The sequence below is a fragment of the Balaenoptera physalus genome, assembly GCF_965194825.1.
Source record: "Balaenoptera physalus genome assembly, chromosome: 6".
NCBI classification, from domain to species: Eukaryota; Metazoa; Chordata; class Mammalia; order Artiodactyla; family Balaenopteridae; genus Balaenoptera; species Balaenoptera physalus.
Genome location: NC_138885.1, coordinates 138,764,880 through 138,789,400, shown reverse-complemented (window position 1 = coordinate 138,789,400; position 24,521 = coordinate 138,764,880). Strand labels below are relative to the sequence as shown.

At 59.9% G+C, this 24,521-nt stretch overlaps 1 protein-coding gene across 6 annotated transcripts; it reads right to left on the bottom strand.

The window, feature by feature from the left end:
* Window positions 1–519: 519 nt before the first annotated feature.
* D2HGDH (D-2-hydroxyglutarate dehydrogenase) lies at window positions 520–22,325 on the bottom strand. Of its 6 annotated transcripts, none has more exons than XM_082464771.1 (10): window positions 22,268–22,325; window positions 20,736–21,103; window positions 15,785–15,842; window positions 14,412–14,551; window positions 13,458–13,651; window positions 12,159–12,327; window positions 10,063–10,206; window positions 8,621–8,763; window positions 7,124–7,289; window positions 520–1,707 (listed from the first exon to the last, which is right to left on the bottom strand). In XM_082464771.1, the coding sequence occupies exons 2-10, from the start codon at window positions 21,091–21,093 to the stop codon at window positions 1,448–1,450; spliced, it is 1,632 nt and encodes a 543-aa protein (XP_082320897.1). In that variant the 5' UTR covers window positions 21,094–21,103; window positions 22,268–22,325; the 3' UTR covers window positions 520–1,447. The 6 variants fall into 6 exon arrangements, with proteins under 6 accessions (XP_082320897.1, XP_082320899.1, XP_082320900.1 ...); XM_082464773.1 differs by having other exon boundaries at window positions 22,264–22,309; XM_082464774.1 differs by having other exon boundaries at window positions 20,736–21,098; window positions 22,268–22,292.
* Window positions 22,326–24,521: the final 2,196 nt, after the last annotated feature.

The following is a 24,521-nucleotide window of genomic DNA, read 5'->3' as shown; positions in this document are numbered from 1 at the left end:
TAAACCGCAGGGCCAGTGGGTGCCACTTCACTTTCTGACACGTTGGGGGCCAGCTTATCCTTCAAGGACATGGAGGGGTCCCCCTGCCACTTGCTCCCTCCCACCCCCAGTCACTAGGCCACCTTCTCGAAGCCCCACTCTTACTCTAGCAGGAAATGCCTCAAAGTTTTAAGCCCTCTAGTAATCCATGCATTATTTTAATTCTCCAAAATAAACTTGCTTAGTCCTAAAACTTTTTATAGGAGGTCTCTCTGCATCGCAAAGCCCCTCACTGCACATTACCCACGTGAGACCACGCCTCAGGGGCCCGATGAGGCGGGGCTCCAAGTCACACAGTGGGGGACAGGGACGGGGGACATGGCATGGGGATGGGGGACGGGGACAGGGATGCCCTGTCCCCACACACAGACTGCCAGGCCCCGGGTCACTGACGTTCGGGTGCTTGAGGAACAGGGTACACGGGCGCTTCACCTGGGCTTTTATGAGGTTATATTTCTAAGAACAGAAGGAAGGAAAGTATCATGATTAATTCCCACTTTTACTGGAAGCTCACAGCAGCCAGAAACAGAAAACGTGTGCAGCCTCCCAGACTGTCTCCACAGCCCAAGCAGCTGCCCCAGGGACCAAGGTCAATGGGGAGGGCCCGGTCGGGGTGACTGAAGATGCTTGTGCCGGGCGGGGCTTCTCACCCGGCACTACTGACATTCGTGGTCAAAGCAGAACTGGAAAGACACATCACAGCAAACCACCAAGTGCAAGAAACCAATGCCTGTCTTCCAACAACGGTCTTGCCAACTCATGGGCCTTCTAGAAAACAGGGGAAATGACACCTTCCACAGTGGGGGGCATTCCTGTCACTCTGGCTCAAATGTGACTAAAAGTCATCCGTAAAGCGCCCGATGGCCCAGGCTCTGTTGGTCAGAGCTCCGCGTGGACCCACCTCACAGTGCTCTGCTGCCCACATGGAGTTCATCACCTCTGCCCGGGGCACCTCAGAGGCTCACACTGCGTGGGGGACCAGCGGAAGGACCACCCGTGCCCCCTCCCAGAGCTGCACCCCACAAGGTGGAACCCCAGGGGCCACAGGCAAAGCAGGGGTGACCTGGTCTATTCTGATTGGGCACAACTGCTCACCCACCTGGCCTGTCCAGGACCTGCAAAGGGACGGAGTGCCCGCCCCGAGGATGGAGTGAGGACCGAGCAGCCCTCTCCACTCGGCCCACCCAACAGAACCGGCAGAGCACCCGGAGGAATCCTGCCGAGAGCCACGTGTCCCAGGCTCCACAGGGCCGGCTCCCCACCGCCGACCAGGGGGCCGGTCACCCCGCCTGCCGCTGGCTCCGTCGGATGGAGGCCCTGTGAGCCCACGCCAGCCTGCGGGCGCGCCCCACAGGCAAAGCCAAGGATCGAGGCCCCCTCCCGAGTCTCCCGCTGACCGCAGTGGGCGTCAGGTGCGGGTGGGCAGCGTCTTGTAGGGGTTCAGGATGCCCTTGGGGTCCAGGAGGGCCTTGAGCTGCTGCATGAGCTGCAGGGCCTCGGGTGGCTTGCTGTAGCCAAGGACGTCCTTCTTCTTGAAGCCCAGGCCGTGCTCGGCACTGACGCTGCCCCGCTGCCTGGCCACCCACTCGTACACGTAGGGCTCCAGGGTGCCCAGCAGCGACGGGCTGAAGGCCTCTGCCGTCACGTTGAGGTGCAGGTTGCCGTCCCCTGGAGGGACGCGCAGGTCAGGCTGGGCCCCCCTTTCCCGAGAGCCCCGAGCCCCGCCCCTGCCCTGCCTGGAGGCCGCCCGAGGGAGTGCTGGTCCCACCCGCCTCTGCCCTCACAGCCGGCCTCCAGCCCTTCACGTCACTGGCCACTGACCTGCTGGTGACCACTCCCCTCCTCTGGGGGCTGCAGCTCCCTTGGCTTCACGTACTTTTCTCTCCAAGTTCTCCCCAGCACCCCCTTCTCCACCCGCACAGCCTACCCCCCAACCCCTCCCCGAGGGCTCCGGACTGAGGGGGACGAACACCCGTCCGCCCTGCGAGGCCCCAGGCTGGGCCACCGATGCCCACAGGCCTGGGTCCCCAGCGTCCAGGAGGGCTCGGACCAGGTGACCTGGGGGCCTCTGACCCTGTGACCTGGGGCTTCTTAGACCCCCTCCCTCCATGCACATTTGTCAAATGCAGGGAGCGAACCAGGGATCCCTCTCCCACCAAAAGTGGTTCCCGCTGATACCCTCAGGGCGAAGGCTCTAAAAACAAGGGTCTTTCCCAAGGGAAACACTGCAGGGGGAGAGAGAACCTTATCTCCACTGACACTCAGATATCCACACCAGCAGCCAGCCTGCACGGGCTTGCAGCACAGCTCACAGGGCCCCGGTGGCCCCAAGGCCATTCCTGGCTGCGGGCCGGGACCCAGCCCCACTCCCACCCTCCCCACCTCCTGCACAAGCAAATCACCCCACCTCGGCCTCAAATAATTCCCACAGATACAAGCCTAAGATACATGAGCCCCAAATTGCAAACACATAGAAAAGAAACGATGATGACCAAGACCCGCCAGGACCTGCGACCTGGTGATTTCCAGAGACGGAAAATAAATGCTTCACGTGTTTAAAGAAATGAGAGAGAGAAAAATACAAGACACTGACCAGGGAAAGCTTTTAAATACCCAGGCTGATCTTCTAGAAATGAAAAATATGGTCACTGAAATGTCAACAAGCAAAGAGAGATTATGAAATGGAAAACAAATCAAGCACACAGAGGATCAGAGCTACAGACAACAGTAAAGAGAGACAGACGCGTGGGGACATCGTGAGCCCTCGACTGAAGCTCCAGAAAGAAGGGGCGGGTGGGAAGAGACAATATTTGCAGAGACAACAGGGGAGCAATTTCTAAAAGCCAAGCCCACCAGACCCCAGCAGGGCATGCCGACGCTCACCTAAACCAAAGCAGAGTGAAGCCAAGGAACCCCGAGGAAAAGGGAAAGATCTTAAAAGGAACAAAAAGGAAAAAAATGGACTCCTTTCAATGGAACCACACTCGCTGACAGCTAACTTTGCGGCAACAGAAGTCAAGACGGCAGAATGATGTCTTCACTCTGCAGAGAACAGAACTGTCAACAGAGAATTTTGAAATCCATTGGAAAAACAACCACTGAAGAACAAAATTCATACATTTTCAGGTAAATAAAATCCAAGACATGCTGTCACCTACTTTCCCACACTAGAGGCAATTCTAAAGGCAGGGCTGTGACCCCAGGTCAAAGAAGGACCAGAGGTGTGGGTGAGTCTAGACAAACACTGACCTCGTGGAGTCATAACAACAGCACTGCTGCTATCTGGGGCTAAAAAACACGATGGAACACACTCCAAAACACAGTGTGTGACCAGGAGCAGATGGTAGCATCAAAGTGACAGGGTCCCCAGGTCCCCAGGTCCCTGCCCCAAGTACTGATCAGGGCTCTCAGGGAAACAGAACCAGTAGGACACCTGCAGATGCACGCAATGTACAGAGTGGGGGTCGGGGGGAGGGAGAGGGCTAGGAGGACGGAGGGACAAAGAGAGGTGGATTTTAAGGAACTGGCCCACAACTGCGGGGACGTGGGAGCCCAACCTGCAGGGCGGACCAGCAGCTGGAGACCTGGGGGCGAGCGGACGCTGCAGCTCGAGTCCAGAGGCCGTGGGGAGAACCCCCTCTCCCTCGGGGGACACCTGTGCCTTCCTCTTCAGGCCTTCGACTGCTTAGATGAGGCCCACCCACATCATGGAGGGTAATCTGCTTTACTCAAAGTCTGCCAATCTAAATGTTAATGTCATCTTAAAAATACCTTCACAGCAACATCTAGATTGGTGTCTGACCAAGCATCTGGGCACCACAGCCCAGCCAGGCTGACACACAAAATGAGCCACCACACTGTTTGGGAGGGGGATCATGACACCGATTAACTTCCAACCCTGGGAAGGCAGGACCGCCCTGGTAAGGCCACAATTCTAGGGCTACTGCCGAAAGACTAGACAGGCACGATTCCTTCATTAGTAAATGGAAACAAGTTATATGAGAAAAAACACCAACCAAAAGAAGGTAATAAATCAGAGAAAAAGAAATAGAAGAAATGAAGGACAAATAGAAGGCCCAAAGTCAGACAAATCCAGGTCACTGAGTAATTACAGTCTTATGTAAATTACAAAATATGCTACCTCAAAACAGCCTGCTTTGGCATAAGGATTATTTTGAGCTGAAGGCAATTGAAAAGAAACAGGCACAAGAGAAGCTCTCTGCCCTCCGTCCACCTAAAAGCAGGACGTGAGTGTGTAAAGGTGTCTCCACATTCCAGCAAGGTCAGGGTACCCACCTGAGACAACTCTGGCCTCGGTCTACACAAGCCTCATGTCCATTAGCTTCCCCGTGTGTTTATGCACCTTCCCACAATCTGCTGCCTAGAAGTTCTGTCCTCTTCATCTGTGCCATCTCCAAAGATGTACTGTTCTTTGCTAAGATGCCCTATAAGCCCAAGTTCTAACTGAAACCAAGCAGGACCCTGTGGGGCTCCTGGGCAAGGGAGCCTCTCTGTTCAGCCTCCATGACCTTCCCTGAGCTCCAAAGGGCAGATTCGAACAGCTGCTGATCAGGGAAGGGAGGGGCTGCAGAGACGAGGGAGGAGCAGCCCAGAAACAACAGTGCAGCCCTGGGGCAGGTCCCGGTTCCCCCAAACGGGACACACAGAACAATGTATCTGAGCTCTTTACAGAACTAAAACCCCCAACAAATGGAAGATGTCAGCATTCTTCATTCCAGAAAAGACCACCTGAGGCCAGATTAAAGGAACCAGAGAAGCTCATCAGGAGACCACCTGAGGCCAGATTAAAGGAGCGCAGGCCCTGCACACACCCTAATCATCAGCAACCCCACCCTTGAACCATGGCTATAAAACTCCTCACCAAATCCTCCCGCGTTGGGACCCACAGTTTTTCAGAGCAGGAGCCCGCTGTGTCTCCCTCTGCCTGGCAAAGCAATAAAGCCATTCTTTTCTACTTCACCCAAAACTCTGTCTCTGAGATTCCATTCGGCGCCGGTCACCGAGGCCGAGCTTTCGGCATCAAACTGACAGCCCGCATCTCCTATCTTCAGAATTAGCAGAGGCACCAGGAGAAGCAGAGGGGTCTACTGTCACAGTGGGGGCTCCTCTCGGCAGCCGACAGGCGAGCGGGTTCCAGGAAGGGGGCGGCACAGAGTGCACACTTTATCTGGAGGGCCTGCAGGGGCCACACCCCTCTCAGGCACCCACCAAACGGCCATGGAAACTGGCTGCACCCTGGGCCAGGGACCACGCTTCAGCTGAAGATGAGTTCCACCCAGCTCTCTGCCCACAGCACAGTCAACAAGCCCATGATCTTTAAAATGGCTAGAAAACGCCCATATGTTTGGAAATTTAAAGACACAATTCTGCCTACCTCATGGGTCAAGGAAGCAATGACAATGGAAATGAGAAAATATTCAGACCCGAAAGATAATGAAAGTGCCATCAGACAGGGTGGGACCTGGGGCTTCCCTGGTGGCGCAGCCAGTGGTTAAGAATCCGCCTGCCAATGCAGGGGACACGGGTTCGAGCCCTGGTCCGGGAAGATCCCACATGTTGCGGAGCAACTAAGCCCGTGAGTCACAACTACTGAAGCCCGCACACCTAGAGCCCATGCTCCGCAACTAGAGAAAGCTTACACACAGCAACGAAGACCCAACACAGCCAAAAAATAAAAAATAAAATAAATAAATAAATGTTAAAAAAAAAAGAAAAGAAAAGCACTAAAATCATTAACTTCAGCGGTCTGGTTTTCGTGATTAGCAGTAATATTTTGATATTTGACTACAAAAACTCCTCTATATCCTGGTTCCTCCTTTGCCTCTTTGAAGCCGTCCCTCCGAGCTATCCGACAGGTTGCCTCCCAGCCTATGTCCTCAGTATGGTCCCCGAATAAAACTTAACTCACAACTTTTAGGTTGTGCATTTTTCTTCAGTCGACAGATACAAGAAACAAACCAAATCAGCAGTTAAATAGCCCCCCTCCCCAAAGGCTGGACATGGCACAAAGGCAAAAAAGGAATAATATGAACAAGGTAATGCCAATATACTCGAAGGCTTAGAAGAAATGGACTAATGCCCAGAAAAAAAATTACCACAACCAATTCTGAAGAAAAGGAAAGCTAGGAGAGCCCTCTAGTTGTTAAAGAAATTTCTCTGTAGTCAATCCCACCCCCACAAAAAATACCCACAGAAACCTTCAGGCCCAAATACCTTCATTTACAAGTTCTACCAAACATTCAGGGAAAAGGTAATTTCAACCCGACAGACTCTTCCAGAGACGACCCCCAAATCGTTTTAGGACTTTGAGACCAACATCCAGCCTGGACAGAAGAAGGAAGGCTTACAGGACAGGATGGAGAAAGCCCTACATGAGATAAGTAAACAGGATCAAACAAGACACAAAAAGGATCATGGCCACGCTGGGCTTATCCTGGGACACAGGCCCACTTGCCCTCAGAGGTCTGGAGTGATGAGCCTTGTTGGCTGGTCAAAGGAAAACCAGCACTGGGCACCTGGGCAGACCCAGAAAAAGCATTCGACAAATCCAACGTTCTTCCTCAATTCTTGAAAGTGGAATCCCTCCACTCAAGCGTTCAGAGCGATGCCGGGCCAGGGCCAGCCCTCCACCATGTGCCCCTCACCGCACCTCTTCAAACCCTCACAATCCCAGGAGGCACTGCTGAATCCCACCCTGAAGACATGGATGGAGGCCCCAGAGGGGCCCACCCCAGCACACCTGCCCTGTGGACGGGGCTCTGAGATGCCCAGTTCCAAAGGCTGCCGAGAATGAAGGGGAATGAAACAGTTCCTTTCATTTTGCGTGACTTTTCTGCAAAAAATAATTATCTGAACTGGTTTTAAGATCCTTACGTCTGAGGAGGAAGGGGTGAGGCCCCTGCATCAAACCTCGAGACCCCCGCGTTCAGGGCCCACCTCCCGCTGCCCCAGCCAAGACCGGACCCTGCACTCCGCCTCCGAGACGGCCCCAGAGACCGCGTGGTGAGGACGCCCTTCCCCCTCCCGGCCCCGGGTCCCCACCCACACCACGGGCGGCGCTCACCCAGGTGGCCGTAGCCCACCACGTGCTTGGCGTGCAGGCCGAGGCGGGCCCGCAGGTCGCTCACGAGGTCGTAGAGCCTATCCAGGGGCAGCGAGAGGTCGTACTTGTACACATAGCCGTCCCGGCTCAGGGCCTCGGTGATCCTCTCCCTCAGGGCCCACAGCATCTGGAAGTGAGGGGACGGGCACGGTCACCTGCGGCGGGCAGGGCAGCGATGCTGAGTTGCTGCGGGGTGACCGCGGGGTCGCGAGGAAACCCTCCAGGTGACAGAAACGTTCTGTGTCGTGACAGGTGTGTGGCTTCTGTCCCAGAGTCCATATGGGACAAGGTCCCCGAATGAGGCCACAGGCTGGCCCCCGGGACCCAGGCACCCAGGGCCCCTTTCGGGACAATCGGAACAGATCCTGTGACCCCCATGACAGGGCCCCGAGCGAGGGCGGGGGCAGGGCAGGCGCGGGAGGGGCATGGCAGACAGGGGGGACATCCCGGGCCTGGGCTGAGGGACACGGGGAGGGACTGAGGGAGCAGAGAGGCAGGGTGTCCTCATCACGGTCACGCTGTGCTTCGCGAGAACGCCTTCCCTGTCGCGTCAGAGAACAGAGGGCCTGGGCACACCCGTCCCACCTGGGCCTCATCCCTGCCCCGCCCTCCACCCCCCACTCCCCACTCCCCATTTCAGGAAACCTCCCGGCAAACCAACTTCCTCGGCAAGGCAAAAGCTCCTTTCTCTTGCTTTTTTAACATACCCCCAGTGCAATGATCACCCCTGAAAAAATAACAATAATTCCTCGCCACCACGGACTACCCAGCCAGCGCCCGGACCTCCCCAGCCGCCTCACAGACCTTTACAGCAGAGGGTCACTCGGCACCCGCCTCCCGCACGCTCATCGGCAGCCCCTCCTCTGGCCTGACCCCCTCACCCCCGGAGTCCAGCCACAGCCCTGCTCGGCCAGCCTGAGCCGGCCGGCCCCGCCCGTCCCCTGTGCCCACAGGTTCCTCGACCCCCGCTCACGGCCACCTACGTCCATCACGTCCACAAGACCTGCTGCCCCCTTGTCTGCCCACCCCCTCTCACTGCGCTCCAATCCCACCCTCTCCAGAAAGTTCTGTCTGGAACACGGCAGGCACCAGCCCCTCAGGGCCTTTGTGCACCTGCACAGGTACCTCACTCCCCACCCCCCATCCATCTGTGCTCAAATGCCCCTTCAGGGACGTCCTCCTGACCCCTCACCCACCCAGGAAGGATGCTGGCCCAGGCCCCTCCTGTGCCACCCGGCCGGGCCCCTGGCACCGACGTTTGAGAACGGGGCTGTGGAGCCAGCAGCCCAGACAGGGCAGGACCAGAGGGGGCACCGAGGCAGGTGGCACCACCCCCCAGGGATGCGGCGCCCGGCCCGGACAGATGGCCCCGCTGGGCACGCCCGCTCACGCTCAGCCACAGGCCACAGTCCAACCTCAGGCGTCATGGGAAGGACGAGGGCCGCAGCCTCCACACACCTTGGCCCTCCTCTGATCGGCGGCCAGGGTCCCGTCGGTGACCAGCCCCGAGCCCAGCACCTGCTCCAGGAAACCGCTCAGCTTCTCCGCATCGTGCCCCGCCCCGGAGCCCGAGGTCTCGATGAGGACGTAGAACGGACTTTCTGGAGGGGGCAGAGGGAAAGCGGAGGGGAAGGCGGTCGGCCAAGAGCCAGGACAGGTCTAGGCCAGCCGCAGCTCTAGTACCCCTGACGGCTCTCATGTTGCCCGCAGAGCAGCCGCTGGCTACTCAGGCTGAATTTCAGACAGTTTAAAAATAGGTCTTTCACTGTAAGAGAAACCATGCCCCCTGGAGACACCACAAAGCTGTACTCTTGGTGCCTGGATAGGGCGGGAGGCGCCCCAGGGGCTCCTCTTACCAAACTGTAGGCTAAAGGGGAGGCCCAGCGCTTTGCAATGGCCGATAACACCCCAGGGGCCCTCCAACCATCCAGGGACCTTCTGTCCATCCAGGGACCTTCCGCCCCTACCCCCCAGGGACCCTCCATCTTTCCAATGGTTGTACATGTCTTATTTCTCTACCCTGGACGGGTGGTTTCCTATTTTATACGAAAACAAATACCTCAGTAAAAATTTAAAGCATAGAGTTCTTTCCACATTTATGACTATTATGGACTGAACTGTGTAACCGCCCACCCCAAATTCCCACGGTGAAGCCCTACTCCACCCCTTATGTGACTGTATTTGGAAATTAGGCCTTTAGGGAGGTAATTCAGGTTAATTGAAGTCCTAAGAGTGGGGCCCTGATCTTTCAGGGCTGGTGCCCTCATGGGAAGAGGAAGAGACTCCAGAGGTCTCTCCCACACACACACAGAAGACACCCCATGAGGACCTTCACCAGAACCCAACCCCAATGGAACCCTGGTCTTAGACTTGCAGCCTCCAGAACTGGGGGAAATAAATTTCCTTTTTTAAGGCTCTAGTGTTCTGTTAGGGCAGCCTGGGGTAAGACAACGATCATTTCTTCAGGGTCGATTCCAGAAGTGAAAATACCAAGGTGTACAGCTGCATGGACTTAGCTTTACACAGAGCGCGGACTAAAGACCTGGGCATGACGAGCTCACTGGCTAAATCAGAACGAGCTGGCTGAGCTCCGAGGGCCAGCACTTCATGGGATGACACCTCTCCCAGCGCAGGAGCCAGGAGGGCGCCCCTGACTGTGCGTCTGGCTGTTCCAAAGACCCCAGGGCTACAGCACGGCCGACAGCATCGACTGAACTCCGGGGGCGTACGTAAAACGAATTTCCGGGAGAACTCTGCTCTCAACAACTACGGGGACGTGGGAACCGTGGCGACGCTCCCTGCCATCTCCTACTTCACGGACGGGACGGAGGCTCCGATCAGCCCACACATCAAACGGCACAATAGGGGCGGTGGGCGCTGCCAGCAGGCGGGGACAGTACCTTGCACGGGGCAGGCCAGACGGAGGTGGCGCCCGACCAGCTTCATGCACTCGGCGTCCATGAACTCGAATGCGGACAGGATCTCGCCCAGCATGCCCCTGCAGGTGCAGAAGGTCTGCAAAACCTCAGCAAAGCCAGGACAGCCTGCAACAGACGTGGAGAAAGGACAGGCGAGCTGGTCATGCGGAGGCAGGGCCTCACCTACGGGCCCACCTGAGCCCCCTTTCAAGCAGCAAAACCAACCCGTCTCCCGGCAACAGTGCCGCTGAGCTGGGCAGCCTCACGGAGCGGGACAAGCCACCCGGGTCAGCCGCCACGTCGTAGGTCACAGGCATCGAAGAGGAAGAGAAAAGCCTGCCTGAGAGCCCCGACGCTCGGGAAAGCCACTTGGAAAGTCCACAAACACAGGGCCAGCAACGGGCCGCCCCGGAAAACGGCTTAGCTGTGCGTCCCTGACGACACCCAGGGCCCAGCAAGTCGTTCAAGGCACATTTACTGACCCCCGAGCTCTCCGTGGTGTCCCGGTGCCTGGAGCTGACCACCAAGCGGCCCAAGGCAGAGAGGGGACGTGGATATGTCAGCAGGGGGGGAGGGGTGGGCACACTTGGCCTTTCAGGGCAGGGATGGGAAGGCACTGAGAGGTCGTGTGGAGGTCAGGGAGGAGGGTCTGGAGACAAGATCCGGCGAGTGAAGCTCAGGGGCTGAGGCCCAAGGAACACGTGCAGGCCCCCCAGCTGGACGCAGGGCTGGACATGGCGGGTTTGGCGATATGTGAACTCCAGCCGCAGGGAGCGTCAGTGAACTGGAAACAGATCAGAAGAAACCTTCCAGAACGCATCACAGAGTGAGACAGGATGGAAACTCGGGTGCAGGTAAGACACAGGGAGGGTGGACAGACTGATAGGCTCTATCGTGTGTCTAATCGCAATCCTGAGAGGGGAGCAAAACGGGGGCAACCGCTGACGAGGGGGGGGGGGTGGCAGGAAACTTCTGGAAGTGGGAGAACCAAGCCATGGGTTTAAGAAGTTCAGGAAACCCAGAGAGAAAAAGAGACGTACTCTCACATGCAACACACCGAGACCCATAAAACGCCAAAGGTAAAGAGAAAATCTTTAAATCGGCCAAAGAAAAAGAGAGAGAGTCCCTCAGAGCAGCGGCACAGAGGACGGCTCGCTGACGCCACCAACAGCCACGGAGCCACGCGGAGTGCCGCCCTCACAGGACGAAAGGGCACAGATGCCAGCCTGTGCTCGCGAGAGTGTCTTCCAAGAATGCGGTGAAACGGAGATGGTTTTGGACAGACTCAAAGCGAGAACTGAAGCAGCAGGCATCCACGACAGGAAGTGACGGAGGACGTGTTCACGAGGCACGCGGCCTCCGGAGGAAGGCCTGACACAGGGGACGAAGAAAATGGCACGTGTGGAAAGTAACAGTAAGGACCACCAGAGATCAGAGACTGACGGACTCAAGACAAGAACCCGTGCGTGGCAGGAGCCACCGCGGGCCCTGGATCCCGCCGCCGGGCAAGGCGCAGGGACCTCCCAGAGACGGGCCTCTGGACCAGCAGAGGAGCGGAGGCCGCGGTCAACCTAACGCAGCTGAACGACAGCGGGAAAGGAGGTGCAAACAGGTGACGGAGGGATCGGAACAAAGCAGACATGAGCCCGTTTTTCAAGCCTGCTGTGAAGGGAAGCAGAGAACGTGAACGGCCGGCGAGGGAAATATCCCAACGCGTTCGCAGAGACAGGTGGTCCAAGACAGGGGAGGCAAGCCGCTGGCTTACAGACAGTACTACTTACTGCCCCCCCCAACCCCGTGATGAATGGACTCGTGCCCTTGATCTTGCGCCAAACCACATCATTTCCCTGTGAATCTTACTGCATAAGCTGCCTAAATAACAAACACTGGGTGGATGAAACGTGCAAAGCCCCGGTTTTGTTACAGAACAGAGTGCTCTGCCCAAACCCCACTGCGGACACCAACAAGGCCAGGTCCCAGAACCTTTGGAAACAGCGAGAAGCCCGGAGAAACAGGAGGGACCGCACATGGCAGCGCAGCCTGAGAACCCGCTCGAGAGGCAGACGGAGGGCACCTACCGAGGAAAGCCACGTTCACAGCGCTGGGCTTGGGCGGACACAAGATGGACACGGCGGTGATAACCCCCAGGGTGCCCTCCGACCCGATGAAGAGCTGCTTCAGGTCATAGCCCGTGTTGTCCTTCCGCAGGGACGTGAGGCAGTTAAGGATGGTGCCGTCGGCCAGCACCTGGGAGGGAGCAGAGACGGGCACTCTTGCATCAGCCCACGGCCCCAGCAGACGCCCTGGGGAGGCCGGCCCAGCCCAGGGCACCCTGAGAAAGCTGAGCCAGCCATCAGTCCCCCGCCCCACTTTGGTCCAGGAACACAGGGGTCCCTAGGGTGGCACCAGCCTGAAGCCACCCTAACAGGCTGAAAGAGGGGCTTCTCTTCCCCGGACGCAGTGACGACCCCCCCACCACCACGATCAGCAAGCTCAGGGCTCGGTGCTCACGGGAAGCTGGCCCAAAGCGGGCGCACCTGGGGTGCAGGAGGGCAGAGAACGGCAGTGAGTCAGGCCCCCCACCCCTGCACTCCTCATCCACAGGCCCCTCGGTCATGCTCTGTAAGCCCGTCCTGAGTCTTGCTTGGTTCATCTAGTCAGAAGCTTAGTGAAACAGCTTGTGAAAATGAGAAAGTGAGTTACAATAAAAAATAACCTGCGTCCAGAGGACAAAGCTACGGGAACCTCGTGATTTAGCAGATGGAAGTCGTTCCCTCCTTGGGTAAACAGAGGGCCCTGGCTTTAGAAAGCCCCGAGGTGTGCTTCACAGACTCAGCAGCCCTAGGGGTGGTGACGGTGGCGCCACGGGGCTCCTCTGAGCGCGAGCCACCAGGAAGCTGGCGGGCGGGATGCTGCTGGTCCGGGAACCCGCTCGAGCTCCCCACGGCAGCTGCTCACAGGGGCAGCAGGGCAGCGGGCACGCCATCACCTCGTGGGAAGCCAGAGAGCGGGGTGCTACGTGTAACCCCCAAGGCCCTGCTGGGACCGAGAGGAGACCGGGGCTGGTGCGGTGGGAACCTGGATCTCCAGGCTGGGACGAGGCCCCATCCCCGAGGTGGCCTCATGCACCTGCGCCACCCGGGGCCCAAAAGGGCAGCCCCCATGCTGGGCCTGCACCACCCCAGGTGTCTGCAGGGAGCAAGGGTGGACCTGGCAGGGGGTCTCACCCAGAGACCTCGCATGCTGACCACTGGGAAGGTCAGCCACCCTGGGACCGACCGGGGGGCCAGAGCGAGCCCAGCCAGTGTCACTGGAAGCAGGGCCAGCGCCCCTGGAAGCAGGGCCAGCGCCGAGCCGCGACAGCGTCCCCGGCTCACCACTTCCAGGCCCAGGACCGTCCCTCGCAGCGAGCCGTATCGCAGAAATCGCAGGCCACCTGCATTGGTCGCCACGTTCCCCCCGATGTGGCAGCTGCCCTTCGCCCCGAGGTCCAGCGGCATGACAAAGCCCCGCTCCTCCACATACCGGCTCAGCTCCTCCAGGACACAGCCCGCCTGGCAGACCAGGACCCCTGCCAAGCAACCAGAGCGCCCGCGGGAACTCAGCTCAGGACCAGCCGGGCCACGCGGGGGGGCCCTGCAGGCGAAAACCCCCAGAAGGGGCGTCTGCCCGGAACCCGGGCGAGGAGGAAAAGGGGCGTGTCCCCCATCCCTCCCCAGAAGATGCCTTCATGAGAAAAGAAACAAAACAGTGAGGCAAAATGGAGGAAAAAAACCTCACATACACCACACCCCCACACACACATACACGCTTATGCAAGGGAGCCGTAAACGGAGGGCTGCTACAAGGCTGTGGCCCTCATCTGTGGGGGTGATTCTGCCCCCGGGGACACGTGACAATTCTGGAGGCGATCTGGGTTGGAGGTGCTGCTGGCATCGAGTGGGTGGAGGCCAGGGTGCTGCTCGACACCACCGGGTGTCCAGGTACCCCTGCCAGACAGCACGATCCACCCGGATGTCCTGCCCGAGAGGCACCGACTCGCCGTTGCCGGGCCCCGAGCTTCATGAGCAGGGAGCCCCGTAGACGCCTTGCACGCCCTGGGAAGGGCCGGCACAGTCAGGACATGTCAATCCGAAGGGGCCGCGGGGACAGCTCAAGCCCAAGGGGTGAGTCACCCCAGTAACCAACTGAATAACAGCCCCCCTGCAGACGCCCCCGGGGGGCCCGGCTCGGGTGGAGTGGTGGTGGCCTCTGGGCCCTCCCCGGCCCGGGTCCCCCATGGCCCAGCCCCGCGGCTGAGAGGGAAGGTCCTGACGGGCAGCTGGCCTTACCGGACACGTTGTGGAAGCTGACGATCTGGTTCATGAGGGCGGTGGACACGATGATCTCATCAAAGACGGGGGTACTGCCCCCCACCATGCCCGTGTTGCCCCCCTGTGGGCTCACGGCCAGGTTCCTCTCGTGACAGTACCTGGGACACACACAGGACCAGCGTCAGGGCCCCTTTCCCACACCAGAAGCCCAGGGGGACACTCTCGGGGCTGTGAGACCCCAAGGCCCTCCTGCCACAGCCTCGAGGGGGTGCCTCCTCGGTCCCCACGCACAATGGGAGTCTGAGGGGACAAACGTCCATCACACGATCCCCCGGGGAGCTGGCGGCCGGCATCTTCCCAGATCACGGCTGAGGCCCCAGCTGCCCTGAGACGCCACTGCTCCAAGTACAGACAGTCCGAGCAACAGCTGCTGCCCTCCCTGTTCACCTGAAGAGCCGCAGCCCCCAGGCACTCCGGGCCCCCTCCCACCTCCACGCCCCACGTCTCCTCTCCCCTTTAACCTTGGCCGCATGCCCCTCCCTCGCCCACCGCCCTCCAGACAAACGTCAGCCTCATCAGCAGCACCTCGTCCCCAACCAGGCTCCCACCGCGCCAAGACCTGAAGCGACGAGGGCCCCGATGGGTCAGGATTTGGGCAGCAGGGCACCTGCCCCGAGAGGCAGGCTGCCCACGTGCGTCAAAAAAGCCGCCTGCCGTGCGGTCAGCCTCCAGCCGTGGCTCTGACAGAGAAGGCCGGGGCGCCCGCCCACCTGCCAGCTATTCTGACGCATTGGACACATGTCAACGTGCCACCGTGGGGACAAAGCACTCACAGGGCGCACACCTTCCATGCAATGAAAGTGGCGTGGGAGAATAATTAGCAACAAGAGATGGGCACGGATATTGCCAAATGGAAGGGAAAAAAGACTCTGACACTGTAGATACAATGTGGTAACATTTAAAAACCCTCACCCGCGCAAGCAAGATGCTGAGCTAACACACCAAAAGGTCATCGGTGGTTTTCTCTGGAGGGGAAATTACTGGTTGCTTTTGAATTTTTTTTCTTTATGGTTTTGTACGTTTTCCAATTTTTCTATAATCAACACGAGAGTGTATTGATATAAAACATCAAAGAACACATTTCTCAAGAAAAGGTCTTATCTCCTTCCCTGCTCTGCGCTTCGAGTCTGCAGCCGCTCCCCACCCGAGGCCCACCTGGTACCCCAAGGGTCCAAGATTCCGGGCTCAGCCCTGCTCAGGCTGGCACTGCCCCCGCCACCTCCCCGGCCCCGGTCACTGCCCACTTCACGGGGTCTGCCTGTTCTGTGTCCTGTGCCTGTGAGGAAACCACTGGTGAGCGACACAGGAGAGAGAGCGGGCAGGGCGTGTACCTGAGGATGTGCGCCACCTCCTGGGACGTCCGGGGCCTCAGCAGCACCTTGCTGGAGCCTGCAAGACAGAAGCTGCGCGGTCACCCCGCGGCAGGGGCGCATCCCACCTCCTGGCGGAGCTGGCCCACAAACCTCAAGGGCCAAAACCCGATGGCAGAAGCGGCCCGTCTCTAGCTGGAGGAGGTGGAGGGCCAGTGGGTGGTGGTCTGTGGTCCCGAGCTGGGCCCTGGGAAGCAGGGTGGCCGGGCCCTGGGGCAGGGGCGTCTGCCCGGCTTCCCCACTGAAAGTTACTGGGTTTCCCTTGTAATTAATACATGTCTCGTGCAGAGACACTTGAGGTTACGTCAATACCCTGTCGCCCCGCAAACAGTCGCCCGTGAACTTTAGCGTCTGTTGACCATCCTTACCTGAATCTGTTCTCAGGACAGGTACCAGAGGTGATGTTTCTAAATCCATCCATCCGCCCGCATTCGAGTCAACCTTCTGCTGTAAGAAGGGGCCTCCCCTTCCCTCTCACGTATTTGTGTCCTTGGCTATTTAATCACAGCAGTGCGGGCTCATGGGTTTTTAGCTTGCTCATTGGTTACAATTCTTTGCTGTCACGATGTATCTGCTGTCCAGCCGTGGCCTCGTCTGTCGGCATTCCTGACCACTGCCTCCAAGACAATCGAGTCTCTTTCCACCCTTTCAATTTTGTGGGAAGTATCAGTACTTTAAGTAGCTAAGAGGCGGCAGGAGGACAGGGGGGCGTCTGGCAGGTGTTCCTGCTGGTCCGTGACTTCATGGAGCTGTGAGCTCGGGCTGTAGTGTCTACCTCACCCTTTTCTATTCTGAAAGCCATTTCTCACTTGCTTTGCATCAAATGAACCACGTCTGCCCAGGCAGCTGGCCGTTCGGCATCCAGCCCTTCAGGACAGCACAGTCCAGGGACCCTGGTCACCCCCGAGGCTCCTGTCGGTTTCACTCACACACTGTTTCTCAGCAACACCTGAGTGCCCACCCTATGTGCCCTGTGATGGGCACAGAGAATAAAAACAGACGAGTTCTCCCGCCCCTGGGAAGTTTACTTTCTCATGGGGGAAAGGATAAGAAAATGGCCCAATGTGTTAATAAGGGGGGCCTACAAAGAGAACGGAGCACGGAGCAGAGAATCATCAGAGGCAACTCGGGGGAACCGCCCAGGACCGGAGGGAAGGAGCGTCCAGGCCGGACAGGCCGGGACGCGCAAGCCAGCGAGGGGACAGGCGGAAAGGCCGGCTGCACAGGCTCAGAACACCACCCCACTGCGGCCTTCCTCCCTCTCAACACCCTCACAGTGCTCTGGAGGCTGTCCCTGCAGGTGGACCGCCCTGGATCCCAGCTCGCTCAGCACCCCGCCCACCACCTGCCAGCGGCATCCCAGCGTTTCCAGGTGCCTCACCCCCAGGAGGCCATACGCTCTCCTTGCCTCCTGAGCGCCCGGAGCCCTGGTGCAGCTGCTCCGGCGGCTGCCGAGACTCCTGCCTCTTGCCTCTGCTTCCCCTGCAGCCCTAGGGCACTAACCCCTCTCCCTCCCTCAGGACGCCTCCGGGCTTGGGGTGCCAGAGGCGCCCTCCTCCCCAGGGGCCTCGTCCAGGCACCCTCCTCACGCACACGAACCTGGCGGCACCCCCGGTTCTCGGTCTCCCAGCCGAGTCCCGGGGATGTCAGTGCCCACCGACCTCAGGGTCAGCACAGCATGCCCGGCTGCCGCCCCCTGCGTACGTCGTACGTCGGGGCTGCTTGCACACGAGGGGGCAGAGCTGAGGCCCAGGACCTCCTGCCCACCCTCCGCAGGAGCCTGCTGGCCGGGCCATGGAGACTGTCAACAGCAGGACTCAGACCTGGCCTCCTGGCGTCCAGTGGCCTGCAGAACAAGCTGCCCCCCGCCCCAGCATCTGCACCGCCCACGGGACTGTGCCCCCACCCCCGACGCTTCCTCGAGGACGTCCCTCCTGTCCCTGTGTCATCCACATTTCCCTCTCCACCTGGTCATCCCCGATGACACCACAAACCTGCCGAGACGGCGCTCTCATCCTAGAACTAAAGACGGAAAGTCCCTTCTCTTCACCCCCCAAGCCCTGCAAGCCCCACCCATTTCTCTGCCCCGCTTGGTCCCTCACACCCCAGGGCCGGCTCCAGGGGAGCATGCGTCCCTTTCACGCCACGGAGAACCTCCCACATGTCCCCAAGGACGCCCACGTGACCCGTCTCAGCCTGTCCCTGCGGCCGCATCTGACCCCACAACCCCGCCTCCCTGCCTTTCTTCCCCCGGCCCCTGGTGCTCCGCCCCTTTGGCTGGCCCGTCGCCCCCCCACTGACCACAGCGGTCATCCGCCTCCTCGGAACGCCCGGTGTTGCCCCGCCCTAGACCTCAGACTAGCTTGCTCCACGGCCCGACAGGCCCCCTCGAGTGGCCATGTGAACGCGTCCAAACCCAGACTCCTGGTTCTCCCCGCACAGATTCACCCTTCCGGTCACCTTCCTCATCAACGCAGCAGATGGGTCCAGTGTTTGCTACTGTTCAGGCCAAACGTCCCTGCGTGCCTGCTGTCTTTCCCTCACACCCTCATCCAGCCGTCAGCCAACCTCCCTTCCAGACACACCCGGAGCCAACCGTTCATTACTCAGCGGCCAGCCCCCCGCCCAGGCGCCCGGCCTCTCGCACACCCACCGCGGCCGGTCACAGCGCAGGCCCCCTCTGCTGTGGCCCTCCGGCCGCACTCCCCATCAGCTCGCAGGAAAGGTCAGGATGCACGGGGCCCTCGAGGCCTCACTGACCCGTCCCTCCCCGACCTCCCCCCCTCCATCCACTCCGGCCGCTCATGGGGTCTCGGGTCTCACGGCTCCTCCAAGGAGCCCAGTGCAGCCCTGCTCTGAGGCTTTGGCTGGCTGTTCCTGCTCTAGGAACGCCCTTCCAGAGGCTTGCCCCGGTTGGAGAAAAGGGCCTGTGCTGGGGGCGGCCTCCGGGGCATTCACGGCCACGTGGAGCACAGCCCACTCCCTGCTCCTGCTGCCTCCCCCAGGCCAGCCTCATGTCCATCTGCATGGCCAGGGCCCCAGCCTTTCACTCAGTGCAGGCGCAAAGTTCGTGGGGTTCACCCACGAGCGAGTGGTCTAAGTTTTGAAGGAAGAAATATTCAATAAGTTTCCATTTCAAATAAAATCTCACTTTTTAAGAAAAATTAAAAGACCCTAATCAGCTTTTGCTAGCTTACATTTTCTACATAACTCTGAGATTAAAATGATCAAAAATTTAGACAGGTTTCTCTCCAAAAGAAAGCCACATAAAGGAGTATTTCGACAAAAATTCACCAAGTCCCCCAACAGACACCCACTGAGCAGCCGCTGGGCCCTGAGCCCTCGGACTCAGAGCTGAGCAGGCCCTGTGCAACCTTCCCGAACCCAGGGAGACAGGAAGCCCGGAGGGGGTCCTCCACGCGGGCACGCAGGGCAGGCTGCCCACTGCCCGGCCCCCAGGAGGGCGGCTGACAGGGAGAAGGGCCCCCAGGAGACTGCAGCCCCCGCCCGCTCGGGGCACCCCGGAGCAGGAGCACGCGGGCCTCGGGGACGAGCAGGTGGGGCGCCCTGCGTGGGGCTGGGCACTGAGGTCCGTCCGCCCAGGCAGCAGCACCAAGGCGGGACCACGACCGGCCTGGCTGAGCCGGGGTGGGCATCACCCTCTCCGGCCTCCAGGATCACCGCCTGCTGGGCGGGGCCTCTCAACGGGGCAGCGCCACCCCTGTGGGCAGGGCGGGGCTGGACGCCCTTCCACTCGAGGGCGCCCCAGCAGAGAAGTAGAGCCGAAGGCTGTCCAATGCCTCGGGCCTCCCACAGGGGCAGGGCCGCCCCGTTATCTGCGCCTCCGCCCCAGTTCCACTCGCTCAAGACTCTGCACTGTGGTTTGGAACCTCACTCGAAGGTTTTCCCGCCGGCAGCACAGCCCTCAGGGTGTCCGAGGCAACAGCACAGCACACCCTCCACTACTCTTTTCCAGTCCCAAGTGCGCTGGATCCAGGCCCAGCCTGAGGACCTGGCCGCCCAGCGTGTCCTGGAATTACAGGTTTAAATATGTCACCATGTTGTAAATTGCTTGTCTCCTAGCTCTCCTTAATATTGTAGCAAGAACATCATGTTGGTTTCTGTAACTAAGGAAGTAGGTCACGTTATCTCTGAAATCAATTCAGAAGAGAACACAGGGTATTAGGAAATCTCTGTTATCAAGAGGGTGTGCTGGGTCCAGGAGGAGAACCGCTGGCACAGTGGAGGAGAGGGAGCTGCACTGGGGAGAACAGGCCTCCCAAAAGATGCGTCCACCTCCCACCCCTCAGAACCCGCGAACGTGACCTTATTTGGATAAAGCGGCTTTACAGGTGTAATTAAGTTAAGGATCTTTGAAATGAGATCATCCTGATAAGGGTGGGACCTCAATCCAAGGACAGGCATCCTCACAGGAGACCGGAGAGAGGACACAGGGGAGAGGCCATGTGAGGACAGAGGCAGAGACTGGAGTGATGCTGTCACGAGCCGAGGACACCTGGATCCCCCGGGAGCTGGAAGAGGCAGGAAGGGCCCTCCCCTGGAGGGAGCCCTGCCCACGCCTGGATCTCAGACTCTGGCCTTGAGAATGGAGAGGATGAATGCATCGTTTTGAGCCTGGTTTGTGGTTCTTTGTTACACAGTGGCCCCGGGAGACTAATGCAGGCCCTGAGAGGAAGTGAGCAGTAGTTAACACACAACCCCACCTCGGAGCAGCTGTGGGGGGGGGGGGGGCGGGGGAGGCGCTATTTCATCTTTTAATGTGTAGATGTCGGGCGTAAGAAAAGCGTTAGGTGGCGCCACCCAGAGCTCCTCACCGCCTCACCTCACCTCATGCTGTTTCTCAGGCCCACCCGCCCCGCCAAGCAAGAAGCACGAACAGACCCTTACTCACCTCGGACCGTCCTCAGCCAGTCCACATTGGGAGCCTCCAGCTCCTCTGGGTCTGTGATGACCCCGCCGGGGACGATGCGCTCCAGGGCGGCCAGGTCGTCCTCAGACACCACGGAGAAGGGCAGCCGCCGCGTGGAGTAGCGCTCCCGGGTCAGCGTCACCTCGGGAGCACCGGAGGAAGCCGAGGAGCTGCCTCTTCGAACGAGGGGGCTGGTGCCCGTGGCCCCCCAAGGGCCGCCCGGCCCAGGGATCCTGGACGCCCCTGCCCATGTCCTCTGCTGTGCGGAGACTCCCTGAGCGCAGGCCGCCCGCCACCAGAAGAGCCACGCAGGCCACCTGGGCGCCAGACGGGACATCATCGCTCCTGCCCTGAAAAGCAAGTGACTGGACCTGGAACTCTGGAATACTACGGAGCAACGGAAAGGGAAGCACCTGCTGGGGAGAGACCTCGGCAGGGCCCAGGCCCAGGAAAGGTCCAGAAACAGACAACAGTTTCCACGGTGGTGGTGGCGGAGTGAGATTGGACCACCCAGGAGATGTGGGCTGGGGGTGGGGGGGACAAGGGACACGAGGCCTTCACCCTGACCCAGTGTGGAGTCACCTCCTGACAAGTCACTGAGATGTACGCCCTTCGCTGAGGCCACCCCTGGGTGTCAGCTTTTAACATCTGCAACAACCATATCTCCCTTTTACCCCCCTTCCTTCAGAACAAACCAGGAGTTAAGGTGCTAAAAGGAAAGGGACAGATACCGCTGAATCGTACACTTAAAAATGGTTAATATGATAAATCTTATGTTTCGTGGATATGTTACAAGTTTAAAAACCACGGAATCAAAGAAAGTGGGGGCAGGGGGAAGTTCCTCTGGCTGCCCACGTGGGAGAGCCGGGATTCGCACAAACACCACACAGCCCTGCAGCCCCCGGGGAGGGGGGAGGGGTGGAGCACCCGTTTTCTGGATACTTCCACCTCACCTGGTGCTCAGACAACCTGAGTCGGCACCGGGGGCAGCGTTCTCGCGTGGGTTCACACTCGCTGTGTGACCCTGAGAAAACGAACGAGCCTCTCTGTGCCTTGATGCAGCATGTGCCTCACCGGTGGGGGTGAGGATTAAATGAACCACGGACGGTGACCCTCACCGTTAGGGGGTACGCAGTACAGGTGGGCGAGCTCAGGAAAGGAACTCGCTGGGACCCCCGACCGGGACCAGGAGCTTGGGGCCACGGCCGTCGGGCCAGCCCACAGGTGACCACCAGGGGCCAGGAGGGGCCGCCCCGGCTGGGAAGCAACGGCTAATCGCGGTGGCCTCGGCGCACCCGGGGGCGCAGAGCCACCCCGGCTCTTCCGGAGGGCCCGGAGCGCGCGGCCTGCGCGATCACATGACGGGACCAGCGCGGGCTGTCGGGCCCAAGGACCCCGCGGGCGCCCGCCCCGCCGCGATTGCGCGCGCCCGCCGCCCCGGACCCGCGCCCCGCAGCCCCGCAGCCCCACAGCCCCTCAGCCCGGACCCCGGGCGGCCGCGCGCACGCGCTCACGTCCGCGTCCCCGCCGCAGGCCTCGCGCCGCCACAGCAAGAGTGGGCGGGACGGGCGAGACTGCGCCTGCGCCGGAGGCCCGGGCCCCGCCCCCGCCCCCGGGCCCCGCCCCTGATGCCTCCAGCCCCCTGCGCCCTGGTGCGCGGTTTGATGCAGCTTCCACGGGGGGACAGCTGGCCTTGACCCGCGTTGGCACCGGCTAGCGGGGGTCCCAGCGCACCCTCCCACCCCTTCCACGAGGACTGGCCCCGGGTGAGAGAGTAACTGCTCACTCCTTCATCCTACAGGCGGTCCCCAGGGGACTCTGGCTCACCCCCCTCCTCTGCCCCAGGGACACCCTGGCCCTCACTCTGGCAGAAGGGCAGACATCTGTGCAGGTCAGGTACGCACTGCAGGCAGGCCGAGCCCGCGGAGCTCCAGAAGCTGCCTGCCCAAGCATTCTTTAGTGAGGGGGCCTCAGAGGAGCTGGGCTGGGTTGGTGACCCGGCTGCAGGAAGGCCTGAACCACACCAGGAGGGAAGCAGCCTCTCCAGCCTGCCGCCTCCTCTGGCCCCTCCAGGTCTGCACCTGCCCGGTGCTGGGCTGCCGTCTGCAGCTCCAGTGCACCCACCCAAGGGGGACAAAGGGAGGGGGGAAGCTTCCGGCCTGATGGATGTTCGTCACCCCAGCAGCACGGTGCCAGTTCCCAGCCGCATCACGTTCCCTCAGGAGTGCCCCAGCTCCATGGGGCACCCCTTCCCGGGGCTCCTGAGGCCCGGGGCCACCCAAGTAACACCTGCTCTAGGTGGCCGTGCGGCCGGCCCTCCTCCGAGCTCTGAATCCTAATCAGCGCCCCTCCTCCAAGCAGCCAAATCCAGACTCCAACTTCCTCCCCCTACCCCGCCCGCCCCCCCCCCACCTCGCCGACTTAGGGATGGCAGCTGCTTCCTCCAATTACTGTTACCTCAGTGCTCCCGTTTTGCTTTTTCAGCCCTGGAATGCCCTCAATTAAATTGTTACAATAACTAACAGTGGTTTCTACTTTGCTGGCTAACACGTCCCTAGTACCCAGAGTAGAGTTCTCTTCCCACCCTCTGGCCCCCTCGTGTCCTGCCAAGGCGTCTCCAGTATGTGTCTGGCTCATCAGTTGCAGAGTTCTTGGTGAGGCAGACAGGAGGGATGTTCCGTGGGATGCTAGGGTGACGATCCCTGGCCCGGGGACTGCGGAGAGCGAGCGTGTGTACATGGCCCGAGGCAGGGCCGGGACGGTGTGCTGCCAGCTCGGCCAAGTACCAACAGAACAAAGATTCTGGTGGTCCCTGCAGATTGGCACTGGCCAGATCAACAACTGCCTGCCACCTGCCAAGAGTGTACGTTCTGCTCTGGTAACCATGCCTTATTAGGAACAGCAGCTGCAGCGGGGGTCTCACCCACATCTTCAGTAAACCATACTCCTTAAGCCCGCCCACCTCTTCACAGGTATGTTAATGGGGTGTGCTAGGAACATCACCCCTGACCTTCCCGTCAAGGAGACATCCTGCCATTCGATTATGCCCTGGCAGGGAGAGGACACTCCAAGCCTTCCACCTGGCCCTTCCTACCGTGACGACCCTCACTCCACAGGTCAACGTGGCCATCCTGCCAGCCATTACGTCTGCCTATTTCAATGACACACTCAGGCACTGGGAAGATAACCACAGAGGGGCCTGTGGACCCATCCAGACAAATGTTACCTAAGCACCTGATTGCCGTGGGCCTTCGCTTTGACCAGACCAGTGGCATCCTGGACCTCTGGGAATCAGCAACAGTGCAGACTAGCACCCCACCCCCGAAACAAAGAGCTGGTGCCTCCTTTTCCCAGGCAGGCAGCCCTGGTGTGCGTGGGGCAAGATGGTGCAGGGAGGGGCAGGTCACAGGCCTTCCTCCAGAGCCGAAGGCGCCCCTCCAGCCAAGGACCCGAGTCTGTGTTTCATCTGGAAAATGGTTGCCCGGCTGTGCTCTCCCAACCCACCGTGACCAGGTTGGGTTTCTGGACCCTGACTTTTAACACTCCTCAAGGGAACGTCCTGAGAGCTGTTTAGTTCCCACAGGGCCTTGGCGCCCAAGCAGGCCTAGAGGGTGAAACTTCTGTTCCAAAGGAAGCGCCTTAAGCCTCTAGAAAGTGGCCCACAGCACTCTAACCACTTACCTTTCTTGTGGGCTTGGGGACCAACTTGTGATGCCATGACACAGCTGAGGCCCAAGGCTGTCCACCGACCAAGGTGTGGCAGGATCC